At 34.3% G+C, this 18,680-nt stretch overlaps 4 protein-coding genes across 5 annotated transcripts; 2 read left to right on the top strand and 2 right to left on the bottom strand.

Moving 5' to 3' along the window:
- Positions 1-129: 129 nt before the first annotated feature.
- LOC145727113 (sulfotransferase 1C4-like) lies at positions 130-2,410 on the bottom strand. Of its 2 annotated transcripts, none has more exons than XM_081976565.1 (5): positions 1,965-2,410; positions 1,237-1,435; positions 1,058-1,184; positions 904-1,001; positions 130-619 (listed from the first exon to the last, which is right to left on the bottom strand). In XM_081976565.1, exons 1-5 carry the CDS (start codon positions 2,351-2,353, stop codon positions 329-331), a joined length of 1,104 nt encoding a protein of 367 aa, XP_081832691.1. In that variant the 5' UTR covers positions 2,354-2,410; the 3' UTR covers positions 130-328. The 2 variants fall into 2 exon arrangements, with proteins under 2 accessions (XP_081832691.1, XP_081832701.1); XM_081976575.1 differs by having other exon boundaries at positions 907-1,001.
- A 5,652-nt stretch (positions 2,411-8,062) lies between these two features.
- On the bottom strand, positions 8,063-10,254 carry LOC145727131 (sulfotransferase 1E1-like). The gene is made up of 7 exons (XM_081976600.1): positions 10,067-10,254; positions 9,881-10,015; positions 9,725-9,824; positions 9,466-9,664; positions 8,656-8,782; positions 8,505-8,599; positions 8,063-8,451 (listed from the first exon to the last, which is right to left on the bottom strand). The coding sequence occupies exons 1-7, from the start codon at positions 10,161-10,163 to the stop codon at positions 8,149-8,151; spliced, it is 1,056 nt and encodes a 351-aa protein (XP_081832726.1). The 5' UTR covers positions 10,164-10,254; the 3' UTR covers positions 8,063-8,148.
- Positions 10,255-11,933: 1,679 nt separating this feature from the next.
- On the top strand, positions 11,934-12,650 carry Bet5 (blocked early in transport 5). Its single transcript, XM_081976723.1, has 3 exons — positions 11,934-12,120; positions 12,195-12,404; positions 12,463-12,650. Exons 1-3 carry the CDS (start codon positions 12,022-12,024, stop codon positions 12,586-12,588), a joined length of 435 nt encoding a protein of 144 aa, XP_081832849.1. The 5' UTR covers positions 11,934-12,021; the 3' UTR covers positions 12,589-12,650.
- A 131-nt stretch (positions 12,651-12,781) lies between these two features.
- On the top strand, positions 12,782-18,595 carry PolD2 (DNA polymerase delta subunit 2). The gene is made up of 3 exons (XM_081976550.1): positions 12,782-13,543; positions 15,642-16,442; positions 18,180-18,595. Exons 1-3 carry the CDS (start codon positions 13,162-13,164, stop codon positions 18,296-18,298), a joined length of 1,302 nt encoding a protein of 433 aa, XP_081832676.1. The 5' UTR covers positions 12,782-13,161; the 3' UTR covers positions 18,299-18,595.
- The last annotated feature ends 85 nt before the right edge of the window (positions 18,596-18,680 follow it).

Below are 18,680 nucleotides of genomic sequence, written 5' to 3'. Positions count from 1 at the left end.
ATGGGTTTACTATTTATCCGATTGAAATAAATTTTTAGGAATATGTGCCTGTACATACAGGAGGGTGTTACAAAAATTCGGTTTGGTAAAATTGAATTTTTGTACATGGAATACGCTGTGAAAGATGTGTTTTATGAGGAACAGGTATCAACAACTTATTTATTACAACATTAATGAAACTATAAGACTAGAATTTGCAAGGAGTTCAATCTTACAGACAAAACAACATTTTTATTTAGTAAAATCAGGTGTAATTTAGTATAACAAGTATAAAAACTAGAATTTAGTGAAAACTATAACAAAATACAGGTATAATATTCGTGTAGATCTATAATGGAAATCTAAGATCAGTGTCTTTCAAATTTTCAGCGATCCATTGATCAGCTTCTTTCTCCATCTCTTCATCAAAGTAATTCTTCCAGCCTCCAGTTTTTCCGTTTCGAACAAAGCCTTCTTCTGTTTTCAGTACAATTCCGAGTTTTTTCATTACGTCGTAATTAACCGATTTGTTTTTCCTGAAATTGTCGATTTTCAGATGGTCTTCCAGTTTGTCCAGTTGTTCACTGGTGTAGGATTTTCCCAAAAACGCTGATACTGATTCAATGTGAGGTCGGAGATTCTGAAATTGATTTATTATAGTACTGTTTGCCGTTTTAAAATATATTTAGTGACGTCTTTTGTTGCAATAAAACGGCGTTAAAGTAGAAAACCAATAATTTTGCAGTGTAAAAATCATGTCCGCCCTACAATGATAATGTTATGTGTTAATGCTCTTTCTGCCACAGATTACGTTACAGAGTATATACAGGGTATTTCATAATATAGGTATGCACAGGATTTATAAAACACCCTGTATTTTTGATAATTTGGTATTGTAATAATAAAATAAGGTAATGGTACCACTACCTTGTTCATATCCTCGTAAAATAGAAACATCACATTGTCTTCATTGCGCATCTTCCAGCCTTCTTTCAAATGTTCCCAATAAGGTGTCCAGGGTTCTGTAATTAATTAATTTTTAGTGCCTACACTAACTTTTTTATCTGTTTAAACTCACGTAGATTATTCTTAAAGTAGTACCAATACTTTTTAAAGTCTCCTTTATATCCCTGAGTTCGAATTGACCGGTTTAGATGGTAAAAAGACACAGCAACATCTTTAGGGTTTCTAGCCACATAAATAATCTGCAATTATCTCCTGGATTTTGATATTTACTGCTATGTACAGAGTGCTTACCTTACAACCTGCTTTAAATAAATTAGGAGGCATCAAACTGAAGGGCAAGTGTGTTTTAATGAATCGTCTTTCTTTGGTTTTTGCCAAGATTTCCCAGCCTGGACGGTCAATCTCTTGCACCAACTTGTACTTTTCTGGATCGTGCAAGTTTTCCTGCAGAAATTCCTCCATAACTTGTTTGTGCACGAAACAACTGAACCTAAAGTTACGACATTGTAAAAAAATGTTTGCGATCAGCAGTTTTTCAAGTTCTTTACATTTTTGAAGTGTATTTCGAATTTTAAGTATACTTTATGTCAGCTACCAAGATATTAAAAACATTATTATAATCGATTTAATAGACAGTATCAGCAATGGAAACTATTCTAAAATGCGATTTTAAACATTTGTGTGGTCCGATAAGATTGGAATTCATTTTAAACAGTTTCTTGGGAAAGTTTATCTCAGAAACCAGACACTTTTTGTATTACTTTTTTTAGGTCACTGTGTAGGTTTATGCAACAGAACCGATCGATTATTGACGTAATAATATACAGGATGTCTTGATTCAAATTTCTTCTTTCGTCTTCTCAGTAAAGAGCAGCAGTTTGTCGTAGTCTTTATTACTTTACTAGACGGATTTTGTTTGATAGGTTATAGGATTTGTTTGAATAAATTGGAAATATTTCCCACTTGCGACTATAACACCATTCTAATAATCAACATCATTTTGGTAAACTTTCACTTACTCTAAAAAAGCAAATCTCTTCGTTAAAGGGATATCCGCTGCAGTACAATAATCCAAATCGTTTGCCAACAACCAGGCCATTTCTTGTGTCCAGGTGGTACCACATCGAGGGAAAGTCACTACAACAACGTCATCTTTGCGCAATTCAAAATTGTAAATATCCTCAGCTTGTTTGAGGTAACCGCTGGGGAAAAACCACTTTTTAGGCCCAACTTGCACGAAACCAGTCCGTTCTCCGGAAAAGTCTTTTAACAGTTCCGAATTCAAATCCGAGTCCACAGGTTTCATTTCGTAAGGAAACGGTTTTCTTCTGGTTTTTATGTTATCCTTTTGTTTCACTTGCGTCGTGTCCAGTAATTGGGTCCAAGGGTGGTTTCGGCACAATGACATTTTGTTAAGTTTGTTATGCTTAAACTGATTTTAAAATTGTGTAATTTCGCGGTTTTATTAAGTAACACAATGCATATTAATCGCGGGTTTTAATTATTTGCAACACGTGCACTATAGTAATAATCACGGTGTGTACTGTAGACCACTAAACAAAGAACTATATCGCGGAGATGGATAAACAATATCTGCGTATGGTAGCGCAGCTACACGTGAATTTTTAAAATACTTTCTCCATTATGTAACAGAGTTGTTAATTTGGCAAAGAATTTCTTAAGAGGCTTTGACTGTTTTCACTATGCATTTTAATACAGAGATAATCGCGTTATTCGACTCGAAAGATTGTGACTAAACTGTTTAGTTTTATTTTGGTCTACAGGGCGTAGCTTTTAAAAGTATTACAAAATCAAATCTTTCGTGTCGAATAACCCTGTATAATGATACATCACTTTATATTGTAGAATTGCAAATTAAATGCGCTTTTTATCTGTTGCAAATTGACCTCTTTACATATCATATTATCAAGGGTTTTTCCATTATTAATGAAGTTGATTTCATTTCTTAAGAGGCTTTGACTATTTTCACTATGCATTTTAATGCAGGGTTCATATTCACGTTATTCGACTCGAAACATTGTCACTAAACTATTTATTATATGATATTGACCTATTTAACTCAACATTATTATACAGTTTTTCCATTATTAACGAAGTTGATTTTGGCTTGGTAGTCTTAAGTGTAGGTTTTCGGAGAAAGTTTTATTTGCCTGTGTTTAATTACAAAGTATCATTTTTAACCAACCATCACTACATCCGCCTAAACAGGTCCTATTTCATAAATATTAATTTTTTCTTGTATTAATAAGTCCCATTCAAAGTAAATATATATTTTTAATGACGTTAAAACCGCTTTATCATACACCAGTCAAGGATAACCTTAAAATATTTAGGACAAGCAATTAAATACGATTTTCTCTTATTAAATGTTCTTTTGCAATTTAATGTGTTAGGTTGTTTGATATGATTTGTGTTCTGCAATAATGTCAATGATGCATAATGCAATGGTGAATAAGTGCTTTGAGGTTTCTTGCATATTTATATCGTCCGATTAAGGTTACGTGCCTAGTAATTATCAACACTTTCTTTCCGTTTCAATATTAATTAGCTTAGCTTAGTTAGATTTGGGTGAAAGTGTTATTTCAACCGTGTTTATGTTTTATAACCCATCCATGGTCGAGTGTCTGAAACTGGATTTCAAGAACTGAAAACAGCCCAAGATGAGTAAAATGAGTAAATCAAGACAAAGTTGCGCATAAAACTCAAGTTGACTTTTAAGGCTAGAACTGACTTTATTAAGACTTAAGGGAGTGCAGAAGCCTGGTACAGGACTAATTGGTGTACAACTCAACTTTCTGTACTGAAATAAGCGTAGAATTCTATTAAACACTGGAAACGCTTAATACTTATTCACTTTGGTTGGTTATTGGAAAAACTCGATAAAACAAGTCCTTCATTTGTGAATTTCATTTTCTCTTATAATAAACAAGATGCTTTTATACAGGGTGTGTTACCCAAAACGCATTACACTATTATTCCGAATGTGTATACTCGTACTTAGTAATCAGTATCTTCAGTCTAAAACATGTACACTTTACTTAATATACATTTTTAAGTATAGTTATTTGCATAATTAATGTTTGAAACATTCCTGATTTCACTTTTTTTGCTGTACGAGCTAGATGCTACCCACTACCCATTATTTGCAGTTGGTCAACAATAAATTAGACTTTACCAATATTTGGGCTCGGAAAGAAAGCGTGTGACCATCGTTCTTACATTTTCTGTTTAATGTTGAACCAATTTCGTACAGCTACGATACCTGGTAACAGAAATTTGTGTCAATTCTTTCTTAAAAATAAATCGCGGTTAAAATACCCAACTCTTAAAATCCAACGATATACTTTGTAAACCTTAAACTGATTTGTTTTCTAGTTGATGTTTAATTCGGAACAATGCTGGTATAACACTTTAAATAACTGTACAATTTTATTATTTTCACAGGGTTAGTCATTATTTTATTGAATGGTATTGTTACGGTTTGGGCCTACTATACTCGAGTCAGGATGAAACCGATGCGCCGCAATATCTGGCCGGGCGCGTGTTAAAGTAGGCCACAGTTAGGAGGCGCCACCTGGAAGAATCTTGGACGTTCGATGCAAATCGCGAAGCGTCATTCTAGAACGTGGTTTGTGAATATAAAAGAAGCGGCGTCGACGAGAGTAGTGTTGTGTAGTAGTGAATTTGGGAACGCGGTAAAGTTTAAATAGCGAAGTAATTGTGGAATTGTAGTAGTGTTTTTAGTAGCTGTGTTAATTATTGTACGGAGTGTTTTGGTGTAAATAAATTTATTAATTGTTGAGTTAAATTGACTTTGTGTGAACCCACGGGAAAATCGTAACAATTGGTGTCAGAAGTGCGATCAGACTTTAGTGCGACGTGAATTGGAACTAAACTTCGGGTTAGAGACTTGTGTTCAGAACCGGACTAGGGATTTTCAGAACAGTGGTGTGTTAAATTTATTTTATTCCAATAACAAGACGTCAAAGTGCAATTATGGAGGCCCAACTTGCAGCTATTATGGCAATGCTTGAAAAACAAGAAGAGATTCGACAACGAGACAAAGAAGAACAAGAAAGGATTCGAAAACAAAACAAGGAAGAACAAGAAAGAATTCGACAACAAAACAAAGAAGAACAAGAAAAGATTCGAAAACAAAACAAGGAAGAACAAGAAAGGATTCGACAACAAGAAGAAAGAATTCGACAACAAAACAAAGAAGAACAAGAAAAGATTCGAAAACGAAACAAGGAAGAACAAGAAAGGATTCGACAACAAGAAGAAAGAATTCGACAACAAAACAAAGAAGAACAAGAAAAGATTCGAAAACGAAACAAGGAAGAACAAGAAAGGATTCGACAACAAGAAGAAAGAATTCGACAACAAGACAAAGAAGAAGACAGCGAGCGGCATGAAAAGCGTAACGTAGAAATATTGAACGTTCTAGCGGGGACCAAGACAGAAATCAAAGAGTATGTAACCCATAGTCTCAGTAAAATTCAGAATGATGTTCGGGAGGACATTAATAAAATTCAGAATGATGTCAAGATAAAGCTACGCGACTTAGAGCGAAAAATTGACAGCAGAGGAGCCAGCTCTACAGTGATCACCGGAAACGGGCTCAACAAGATCAAGCCTCCCACATACGACGGTCAAACTTCATGGGCAACGTACCAACTCCAATTTGAGGCCGCTGCAAATGCAAATAGATGGAGTAACGAGGAAAAGGCTGTAGCACTAATAGTGGCATTACGAGGACCTGCATTGGAGCTGTTACAGACTCTGCCTATCGCCCAACGAAGCAACTATGAAGCATTAGTAGCTGCATTAGAACGTTGTTATGGGGATCAACATAAGAAAGGACTGTATCGAACGCAATTAATGGCAAGACAACAGAAAACTGGTGAAAATCTAGAAGTTTGAAACCGAAATTCGTCGCCTTGTGCATCTGGCTTACCCAGCCGTCCCGGATGAAATCCAAGAAGAACTTGTGGCACAGTATTTTGTAGATGGGATTCGAGATCCGGAGGTAAAGAAATGGCTGAAGATGTTCAAAGGGAGCAACAACAGTGAATTACTGATTCGAGCGCTGGAAATTGAAGCTGCGTGCAATGATTTAAAGCCAGAGCCTATTCAAGAGGAAAGAGTACCGCCAGCCGATCATGTTGCTACATTAATAGATGAAATTAAAGCAATGGTAGGCCAATTAGTGCAACAAATGGCAGCATCAGGAAATAGTCAGTCCACACAATTAGAACGATCACGCCCGATCACGAGAGTGGAGTGTTATCGATGCGGACGTACGGGACACATTAGAAGGAATTGCAGACAGCGGTCTTGTTCTCCAAACCCACAGTGTCGACGAAATCAGGACATCAGAACAAATCACCGGAACTCCTCTGCTAAAAGAAACGTTACATGTTATATTTGTGGACGTAAAGGACATTACCAATGGAATTGCAGACAGCAGTCTCGTTTACCGACCCCGCAGAACTGGCGTAACCAGGAGCAGGAAATGAAGAACCCGGAAGGACATTTACCGCGATATGTAGAGGATCGTCAAGCTTTTGATAGTGATTTAAGGTACCGGAAAGGACAAATTCATAATGGTTGGAGGATTGGTCAAATCGCGATGGTGATAGATAAAGGGGCTACAAAAAGAATGAAGAGCTGCGTTTCTAAGGAAGACATAATAAAAGGACAGCGCTCAGACTCTGATTTGAAAGTAATCAGAAGATGGTTGGAGAAGGATTTGAAACCGGATTGGCAACAGATTTCCAGATATGGACCAACAGTAAGGGGTTACTGGTTGCAGTGGAATTCGCTTCGACTGCGAAATGACTTAATTACTCGCAAATGGGAAAGTCCAGACGGAAAACGCTTTGTTTACCAAACAATAGTGCCCAATTGCTGCAAAGAGAATGTGCTGCTAGAACTACATGACAGTCGCGGAGGAGGACACTTTGGAGTAAACCAGACTTTGGCTAGAATAAGGGATCGATTTTACTGGATTAACTTCAGAAAGGACGTTGAGGAATGGTGTAAACGGTGTGACCAGTGTTCGTTACAGAAGGGATCCATCACAATTCGGGAACTTGAGAGAGAGAAGATGAAAACAAACAACGACCGTATGAAGATGACAGTGGACCACAGACCAACTGGTGGCAATTATAAGGAAGGTGATGCTGTGTGGATGTTTCAACCCAGGAGGAGCAAAGGATTAAGTCAAAGATGGCAACGACACTGGGAGGGACCTTACAATGTGGTAAAAAGGTTAAACGACGTCGCATACAGAGTCCAACGCAGCCCCAAAGGCAAGATGACAATTGTCCATCTGGACAGACTCAAGAAATACCAGGGATTAGTTGAAGCAGATCGGGACGATCAGCTTTAAGAGGGGGGCAGTGTTACGGTTTGGGCCTACTATACTCGAGTCAGGATGAAACCGATGCGCCGCAATATCTGGCCGGGCGCGTGTTAAAGTAGGCCACAGTTAGGAGGCGCCACCTGGAAGAATCTTGGACGTTCGATGCAAATCGCGAAGCGTCTTTCTAGAACGTGGTTTGTGAATATAAAAGAAGCGGCGTCGACGAGAGTAGTGTTGTGTAGTAGTGAATTTGGGAACGCGGTAAAGTTTAAATAGCGAAGTAATTGTGGAATTGTAGTAGTGTTTTTAGTAGCTGTATTATACGGAGTGTTTTGGTGTAAATAAATTTATTAATTGTTGTTAAATTGACTTTGTGTGAACCCACGGGAAAATCGTAACAGTATGTTTCTTTTATATTCAGATAAACAATAATACCGTTTCAAACCTTCAAAACTACAAATTGAACTACATAAAAATTATCATTGGATTTATTCGTGTTTCTGATGATTTTTTAGTTATTTGCACAAGTAACAAACAAATTGTTAAGCTAAGTTTGTATATTTAAAGTGAATTTTTGACCTTTGCAAAATAGAAAGACGTGTTTCTGCTTATTGACTTTACGTCTATTGCCGGGTTATCATCGTTAGTTCTTTCTGCTTCACCCTTATTTTGTCTACTTTAAAACTTGCTACATAAAAACAAGACAACGAAGAACAAAGTGAAACAACCTTTTATTATTATTTTGAATACTTTCATTCTCTTGAAACTTTATTATATATCAAATAACTTTATTTACTCTAACAGAAGATAACTTGTTAAAGCTGAACTGGAAATTTCAAATCAGTGTCTTTCAAATTATGACTTATCCACTGCTGAGCTTCTTTCTCCATTTCTTCATCGAAATACTCCTTATACCCTCCCACTTTTCCATTTCTTATAAACTGATTGCGTTTGTTCTCCACAATCAATCCTAACTCTTCATGCTTTAGACCAGTATTAACTGACCGGTTCTTTTTGAAATTTTCGATCTGCATGTGTTCTTTTAGCTGCTCCAATTGCTGATCTGTGTAGGATTTTCCCAGAAACGACATAATTTTTTTTAGCTCTTTATCCATGTTCTGTCAATAAATTGATATGAGCTCACCAACAGCATCAACATTGCAATAGTTACCCTAGTGATATTTTCGTAAAAAATAAATAGAAAATTTTCTTGGTTGCGTTTTTCCCATGCTTCTTTAACATGCTCCCAATAAGGTGCGTACACAACTGAAACTCTTATATTTTGTATGATTGTTGCAATGTTTTTGTATTAAAACTTTTACCTGAATCGTTTTTAAAGTAGTTCCAAAACGTCCTGAAATTTCCCTGATAACTTTGGATACGTAAAGAGCTCAACAAATGAAAGAAGGAGACAATTACATCCAGAGGATTCCTCGCTACATAGATTACCTACAATTAGATACTTATTCGTAGGCCTAAAGCAATATTTCTTATAGACTATGAAAATATTCTGCTTCAGAAAGTATTTACACGTAAATAAAACGTATTGTCCGTGGCCAAAGCACAGTCTAAAAGTATGCAGAATGATCTAATAGTAAATCGTTAATATGTTAACTGAGACTAATTACATACCTATATTATACTTAACTGAGCAAATTTTACAGAGTTTGTGTCAAAATTAGCCGCATGGCGTTCAACGACTCAACTAAATTTACTATATTTTTGTTCATTTCCCAAAGAATGCTATTTTGAACCAAATTAACCGTTAATAAGAAGTTAAATAACAGGTTATTGCAAAAGCAATTGAACACCCCACTTTTTAAATTATTTTCAAGTTTTAAAATATGTCATACGACGAACTGTTCTCGAGATATATGAGGTCTGTTCGCAGAACGAAACTCCAACTAATAATCAGAGGAATATATCCAGCTATTGGCCATCATTACCCTTAAAATGTCACGTGAGCACTCCACCAATAAAAGCCAACAATTTCCGATTTTCATTTAGAAACCAGTTTGAAATTGCCTCTACGACCTATTGACTAGGAACAGTTTTATTGGGTCACCCGGTACACCGCGCCATTTTACTTTCGTTCAATACTTCCTGGACACTCTGTTTTTTCAATCATGTACCTTACAAGTCCCTTTACTCAAATCGGGTGGCAGCAAACTAAGTGGTAAATGAGACTTAATAAAGCGACGACCTTCAGTACGGGCTAACGCTTTCCATTTCGGATCAAACATGTTTTCCATCATTTGGCATTTTTTTGGGTCTTCTTTACTAGCTGCCAAAAGTTCGGCTTTTACTTCTTTATGTATTAAAGAGTTTAGTCTAAGAATTTTAGAGAAGTGTCAATAATTGCAATAATAGTACAAAAACACTAAGACTCACTCATAAAATGGAAACCTTGACGTTAGAGGGACTTGAGCAGCCTTACTATAGTCTAAGTCATTGCACAACAACCACACCAGTTCTTGGGTCATTGTCGTACCTTTAGGTAATAAATAACTATAATTATCTTAAATATGTACTAATCTGGATACTTACCTGACCTGGGATAAGTCACTACAAACACATCATCAGATCTCACATTGAAATTATACATTTCTTCAGATTCTTCAGCGTAAGTGCTGCGCAGAAAATAGTTTTTTGGACCGACCTGAAGAAAGCAGGTTCTTTCTCCTATAAAATAGTTTCGGTCAGTTTGACAATTTTGGTTTTACTAACTTTTACCTGTAAAATCTTTTAAAAGTTGCTCGTTCAAGATAGGATCAACGGTTTTGATGAGGTATGGAAACCTCAATTTCTCACTAATGTTTAGTAAAGACATTTTATAGTTTCTACTCTTTTCACTTTTTAACTAAGTTTTATATGTTTTAATGAAAGTTTAAACTCAGAATGATTTAGTTGTGTTTTATGGATTTAATTAAGTTGGATGAGTTATTATACTTAACTTATGTAAACTATTTTGTGATTATAGCAATTTGCTAAATAAACATGCATTCACATACATCAGCCATTCTTATGACTTTTTTTCTCACCTATACTAATATGATAAATTGTGTTTATCGTCACTATGGCAAATAAAATTATGTTTGAAGAATGATCAACACGGTTTCTTGAAGGTTAGATAATATATTTCTATTGTTTTCTCACTAATTGTGTAAATAAATGTTAAAAAGTGTTAGTCTCTTTTAAACAGGATCATAGTCACTACAAACACAAGAAATGCTAATAATTTGTAGACAGGGTGTCCCATAAGTAATGGTAAATAATTTAATGGCGTATTTATAAGGTCAAAATAATCCGATTTATCACAACTTACCTAAGACGAAAAGTCAAGGGAAACAGAAATACAGGGGGTCAAAGTTATTTTTTTAAAATAGTATTTTTCAAATAATTTTCAAAAAACGTTTTTTTCTTAAATTATGAATTTGGGACCTTTTGAGGGTGACAAATTTGATTATCAACTCAGTTTTAAGCCAGTTCATAGAGGGCGCCAGTTGTGGTAAATAATAATTTGCTTTAAAATCGCCCCAACTTTTTTGCTGTAGGACCAAGTGACAACTGGAATCCGAATATCTGTTCACCAATATGTTCTAAACAAAAAAGGTATACCTTGTTGGTATCCCTAAGATCAACAGTTTTCGAGATATTTGCAATTAAAGTATTCGGTGCAAAACATGTACGAGGAAAAATTGGAAAACTTTTCGTCTGAGGTAAGTTTAGAAAAAGAGTATTTTAAAAATATAAAGGGAAAGAAATTAAAAAAAATAACAAAGTTTATTTATTTTTTTATTTTTTTTTATTCATATTAATTTTTTTTCCACAAAAAAATCGGTAAATCGGATTATTTTGACCCAATAAATAGGCCATTAAATTATTTACCATTACTTATGGGACACCCTGTATAATGATGTCAGCATAACCAATAAAGTTAAGTGTGGTTCAGGCTGTGACAATAGAGATGCAAAAAAGCACAGTCTGAACCGCACATAACTTAAATTCAGCTTTAAATGGCCAATTTTTCTAGATAATTGACAAAGCTGTGAGCTCAACAACTGCAAACAGAAGATCAGTTGAAGCTACATTTTGGCACAATTTTTTTCTTATAAGATACCAGAGAAGACCCCACAATCTCATGAATAAAGCAATCACGTATATAAATAATGTAATGTAATATTTAAATTGGTAACTAACTTCAACCCAAGTTATAGGGTTTTGGGACACTTGTTTGGCCTTTCCGCCTTTCTATATTATTCTTGGGTGTTTTTCTGGTTTTGTCTGTTTCCAAGTGCGTAACATATTACATTTAAACCCAGTTGTCTGGATTAAATTAGTACGGTGGCAATATATGGAGCGTCAAATTGCCATAACAAAAAAGCTATCAGGTATTAAGTGTTTAGTGTTAAAACTGTTAAACCAATTGATCAAACAAATGGCTACTACGTATTCCAAGTGTACCCTATCTAGGTAGGATAATCATTTCTTAGACTGAAGATTATCGGTACGACATACCACTTGTGTATGTACTTCTCTCTCACACGCTCCGGATTAGAAAGAGAATAGTAAACACCTTGTTACTTTGACAGTGACATGACAATCAAAACAAATTTGGAGGTTATATTATTGTTTATTAAAAAGTGTTTTTTTCACTTTTTCACTACATTTAAGTGAAAATTATTACAATGACAGTGTTTAACATGTATATATTTGACACATACGGCACCCTGCTGTATTACCACGAATGGAACAGGTCAAAAAACGCTGGAATGACCAAGGATGAGGTTAGACTATTTAAATTTGCATAGTTAACACAGAGAGTAATAGTAAACACTCTTTTGTTAATTGTTATCCATAGGAAGCCAAACTAATGTACGGCATGTTGTTCTCCCTTAAATCGTTCATAAACAAAATATCTCCCAGAGACGTTAAGGAGGGTTTCCAGTTCTTCAAAACCTCCAAATACACCCTTCACTACTTGGAAACCCCATCGGGAATCAAATTTGTCATGAACACTGACAATGTGTCACAGGGTGTTAGGGATTTATTGCAACAAATCTATAAAGAGGTAGAAAAACTTAGTGTTTTACAAAATGGCTGGTATATCAAAGTTGCTGTTTTTACAGATTTTCATTGAGTATGTAGTTAAAAACCCTCTGTGCAGCCTGAGGGAGCCTATACAGTCTGAATTGTTCAAGTCCAAATTGGATGCTTATGTTAAACAATCTTCAGTTTATACTAAATTAGTTTAAATAATTTTTGTATTTTATACAATTATATGTTATGTTAATATATTTTTTTTTGTTAATTTGTATTAACTAGGTATAATTCTACTAAATTCTTTCTGAATGAAGTACCTAACATGTGAGTTATAGAAAACTAACTGTTAAAGGGAAGTTACACTAACTTTTTAACTCAAGAGCCATAGCTAAAAATAGTAAATAGCCCCTCATACACATACTTTCTAGTAAATATATAGATAGTTAATAGGTTAGTAGGAAAAATATTAACCCCATTTTTCATTTTAGAAAAGTAAAACAAATTGGCGGTAAAAGTGTAGTAATCTAGTTTTCATTGTCACGTGGTAACACTAGTAATTTTTGTGTTGTTGACAGTTGATCACATGATCGTTTCGTATAGTACTGGGATTTGAATCATGTGACCAATTGTATTATGATGTCATCTTTAGAAACAGTGGGTAATCTAAAACTGAAACGAATAGAACAAAAACCTAACCTAGTTTATTTAAATTTTTTACTATATTTGTAGAAAATTGTAAAAAAAGTTTTTAATTATAAAAACTCAAGTTTTTCGTTTAAAACAAAATGCCTTCAAACCGAGACCGTATAACGTTACCGTACAAGAACTGTTCCGAAAAATTCACCTCGAAAAGCAACGATTATTCCAGGCAGTACTGTAGCATTTACCTAACTCGACTCCATGAAATGGAAACTTTCCTAGTGCAAAGGATTCAGCAGAAATGGGGTGACAAGTACCCGATTTGCAAACTGCACAAGCTTACCGAGGAAAATTACGATAAGTGTGTTGTTATTGGGACATTATTCAAGGATCAGAAATTGAAGCCTTCTGTTTTAAAACGGCTGGCGGAAGGCAATCAACTTGTTCCACAACCAATTTTGACCCACTTTACTGATGAGTCTGATGTGCTTTTTATGGAGGATGAAGTACAACGATATCAGCTTATAGGTATAGTATAATAATAATTATACAGGGTGATTCCAAAGTTGGTGCTTTCCTTTCACCTGCGAATAGGGCTTCAAAAAATAAAGTTTTTTTTCCTTTGACGCTTTTTCGAAATATGAACCATAACGAAGATACAGGGTGTAAAAGTTTTACTGAAAAAATAAAAATTTAATGATTTTGGCCAAACCACTTGAAGTAATTAGACAACATTTTGTAGGTGTCAGTAGCTATGTGGAAAGGAAATTTTCGGGGGTAATATCTCTAGTGCATTTAACTTTTCCGGAAAAATTCGGAAAAACGAGTTTCTAAGTAATTTGTTTTAACAAATAGCATGAGTGAGAGTAAAGTCTTAATGCCTGCCTAAAATTAAATGCTGTTTTAATTTAAAATGTCAAATTATTAAAACTTAGTTCAAAGGCGGCTGAAATATTTTGTTTTTGTTTATGTCTGTTGATAAGGAATAACTTGTAGTTAGTTAAAATAAAATTTAAGTTATTTTTTATTTTGTTTTTTTTTTCAGTAAAACTTTGACACCCTGTATCTTGGTTATTGTTCATATTTCGAAAAAACGTCAAAGGAAAAAAAAACCTTATTTTTTGAAGCCCTATTCGCAGGTGAAAGGAAAGCACCAACTTTGGAATCACCCTGTATATATTGTTTCTGAAGTGTGTATTTAATTTACTAACAAGGTATTGCCATCAATCAAATCAAATCAAATTATGCTTTATTGTCCAAAGAATCAAGTTCCTACTGACAAAGCCAAATTAAACACTAGATAATATTACAGTCATACAATTTCTCATAAGCAAAAGACAAAGAAAATACAAAATAATAATAAAATAAAGTAGGACTAATAATAAAATCCATTTCATAATTCAATCCAGAAAAAGATTGATTGATTTGAACCACAATTTTAAAATACTGTTTTTCAAAAGCTAAAGCTTATCATCCAGGCAAATAACAGCCTGGAGATTTTCATATCACCCTCCATAACCATTTTCTCACATTTTCCACAGGGAATAATTCCAAATGAAGTAAAAAGAATTTATATTGTTTAGAACTGCAATTACTATGGATCACTATATTTATTGCTAAAAGTAAAATGTTGTGTTATAAATCCATTGGAGTGTTACAGGTGTATGACCAGTTTACTAGAATTTTAACCAACACTTGTGTAATAATAATAATTATTATTAATGATAAGCAACACCATCAGAATGTTGCATAGCAATTATGTCATGGTGTTAACATTTTAATTTTGTAAATTTCACAAAAACTTGGTTGTCTTGGCAGTTACAGGGTGATTCTTTTTACCAGTTTACAGCTTAAATATTGTATCTTCCTACCCTATATACAGTTATTTTAAACTATAATAATTTGTTAGTGGCTGTTGCATTTCAAAGAACTATTGCCAAAACTGTACTTTTTCCTAATTTAGCCACAGTTTTGACAGTACCAGGATGATTCCTTATATGTACCTGTTTACAGCCTGAATATTGTTTAACCACCCAGTACAGTTTCTGTAAGAACAATTATTAGTGATAACCAGTGTCATCTAATGTTACAGACCAATTTGGACCAATTACATCAACACTGTCAACATTTTACGTTTTTAAATTTTAAGTCCATAGTTACAAGGTGCTTTGTTTTACCAATTTTGTCAGTTACAGGGTGATGTGCTTTTTTATACTACTATTTTGTAGTCCGGACGGTTATTAAGGCACTAAAAATGAGGTTGAGTTTTGGGTTTGTGGGGGTTGATGAAATTACGTTCAGTAATGTATCCATAAAAACACTTGTAAAAACCAAAAAGGGATCTAATGAATTTTTATAATCAAAGTATAGCCACATCTATTTAGTGGTGTAACCTCTGATTCGTTTTGCTAACTTTAGTATCTGATGCTGTTTTTAGATTCTACCATTCAAGTCTAGACAATGACAAATTATTTTTGTCTAAATTGTGTCATTTTAGAAAACTTTTTACAACATCTGTCTGTGTACCATTGAAATAATTGTTAAAAAGTCGATGTCATTACTATATTATATTTCCAGCTTTATACGCTTTACATTTTATTAATTATGACAAAATATATTTTTTCAGGTAACATAGATTCCTCAAAACTAGTAACAGGTATCACATGTGCCATACTTGGTTCAGATAAAGGCAAAGGAAAGTTTGAAGTCGACGATTACCTTTTCGCAAGTTTTAGAGAACAAATTGAACGTCCAATATTTGACTCGGCAGTTTACGTATTGTTTCTGAGCGGTTTAAATTTCATAGAGCGCGAAAAACACACCACAAACTTACAGCTTTTAGTATATTGGCTGAGTGGAATGTTTCAAGACATTGACAGAATATCAAAGATTAGTAGAGTGATTATTGCCGGCAACAGCACTCGAACCGCTCCACCAAAAACGAAAACCACCATTTCAATGGTGTCACGAGTACCAGAGTCAGCTGATTGTATTGAAGCTGTAAAGTTTCTAGATAAATACTTACTGAAGATGTCTCAAATAATTGATGTGGACGTTATGCCAGGCGAATACGATCCTTCCAATCACATTTTACCGCAGAAACCTATGCATTTTTGCATGTTTCCCGACTCGTCACAGTACAAATCTTTTAATCAAGTCTCCAATCCGTACCAATTTGAGTTGGGCGATGGTTTAAAAATTGTTGGGACTTCAGGCCAGCCTATTAGAGATATAATGAGATATTCAGAAATTACGGACACACTGGACGCAATGGAAAAGTGTTTGGAGTGGAATCATTTGGCGCCCACTGCTCCAGATACTTTAGGATGTTTTCCTTATTATACCAGTGATCCGTTTATTATTGAACAGTGTCCTCATGTGTTCTTTACTGGAAATCAGTCAGAGTTTGCCAGTAAGGTGGTCACAGGTGAGTGATAGATAGATAGATAGATAATTGTTTATTTATTCCCAACCCAAATGGGGGTAGAACAGTGTCACACAATACAATAAGCAAAGTACATGAAAACAATTTAAACATAATAAAATCCGTTAATTAAAATTACAATACAAATAACTAAAATACGTCACAAGATTTACGAATAACAATTTAGCTCCTCCATGTCACTATTAAAAAACTCGTCAAGATTGTAGAACGCTTTGTCAATCAAAAATTGTTTTAAAGTACTTTTCAGACGATTCCAAGTCATTACACGCCATTTTTCAGGAAGAAAATTATATATCTTCATCATTATAAATGTAACATTTCTCTGAAGAAAACTAAACACATATCTTTCGCAAATAAGATTAGACGCATATCTAGTGTTATAGTCTTTTTGATTGGTTATAGCTAAGGTCCAATCTACATGCCTCAAACAAATCCTTATTTCTAAAAACAAACATAACACGCCATAATGTACAAATAAGTGACAGTTAAAATTTGGTTGCACACAAATACAGGCTTACATGACTCCATCAGACTCAATAGAAAATATATTTCGAATACAACGCTTCTGCAAAATAAATACCCTGTTTATATCTCTGGAGTTACCCCAGAAAATCAAGCCATATCTGATTCTAGAGTCGATGTAGCCATGATAAGCAGTCAACGCTGCTTCGATTCCCGTTCTTTCCCTCACTACCTTCGTGCATAACAATAGCAACTCAGGCTAGCAGCAACCTTCCCAACATGCACTCCCCAGTCTAAGCGGTCATCAATGTTAATTCCCAAAAAATTAATGTCCATAACTGTTTCAACAGAAGTCAACATAAGTTTACCATTTTTTTCGCTAAAAATTAACGTAGTATTATCCGCATACAAGACGGTGTTTTCCCCAGAGACAGCAACCAGATCATTTGTATAAATAATATAAAGGAGTGGTCCCAGTATGGACCCCTGTGGAACCCCCTTAGTAATGTCAATTTTATTAATTGTCCTTCATGATCACGTTCTACTACCTGCTGGGTTCTACACGTCAAGTATGACTTGATAAGTTCATGTGCATGACCTCTAATCCCATATCGTTCCAATTTTTCCAATAGTTTGTGATGATTTACTGTATCGAAAGCTTTTGATAAATCTAGACACATCGCCAATGTATGATTCTTCTTGTTTAGCGAAGAAAACACATTCGACAATGCTTGGTATATGGCCCTAATCGTATTCTTTCCTTTTCTAAATCCATTCTGCCTGTCAGAACACTGACTGGCGCTCAAGAAACGAGATCAATCTGTTATAAATAACTCTTTCAAATATCTTGCTAATATTCGGCAATATGGACAGTGGTCTATAGTTTGATTCACTGGTTTTATCACCTTTTTTGTATATTGCTTTAATATAAGCATTTTTAAGTTTATCTGGAAAACAACCCCTTTCGATGCATAAGTTTATTATGAAAGAGTGTTTTTTTTTATTTTGTCATATGTAATACTGGCATCATGTTACAAATTAGGTAATAACAGTTAGGCGTTGAATTTTCGAAAAAAATAGCTAATCAAAGAATCGCGAGAAAATAATAATAACACTTTCAGTTTTGTTACAATTTTTGTTTGATTTTCCGCTTAGTTTGAAATTCTATGATGACTGCTTAATCAAACATGAATTAATAGACTGATAATATGAAATTGACTGAAGTTGAATTAATATTTGCTTTATCTTTATTTTCAGGTGATAACAACCAAAAAGTATGTTTAATCAGCATTCCAGAGTTTTCCCAGACGTTTGAAGGAGTTTTACTAAACTTACAAACATTAGAATGCCAGCCTGTTTCATTTGAAACTAGGTAAAAAGTACTTAATTTTTTTTTGTGTATGAAACTCACTTTTTCTTTTAATGAACCATTAATTTATATTCGGCGCTGTATATGGTCTTTTAAATTATCATATAACACAGTATAAAAAGGTCATACTGATGCTTTACATCTCTGTTATATCTACGTTTTAAAGAAAGCCTATTAAAACCAGATTTTAATAGGTTTATTCAGCTTAAATTTGTTTACTTTTTAAAATCTTATGTTAAGTTTTAGAAAAGGTTTTTCCTGTTTTGAGGCCGATAAATTTCAAATAAAAATCATTATTTTTTTAGCTCTGATGTAGACTTTTTGACTAATTGCCTTTAATTTCAAACCTCAAAAAAACACATTTCCTACCCGAAGTTTTTTAAATAATT

Source organism: Ips typographus, linkage group LG1 (assembly GCF_016097725.1).
Source record: "Ips typographus isolate SLU linkage group LG1, UJ_Ityp_2.0, whole genome shotgun sequence".
Lineage (NCBI taxonomy): Eukaryota > Metazoa > Arthropoda > Insecta > Coleoptera > Curculionidae > Ips > Ips typographus.
Note: the sequence above shows the minus strand (reverse complement) of the source record. Positions and strands in the feature narration are given on the sequence as shown.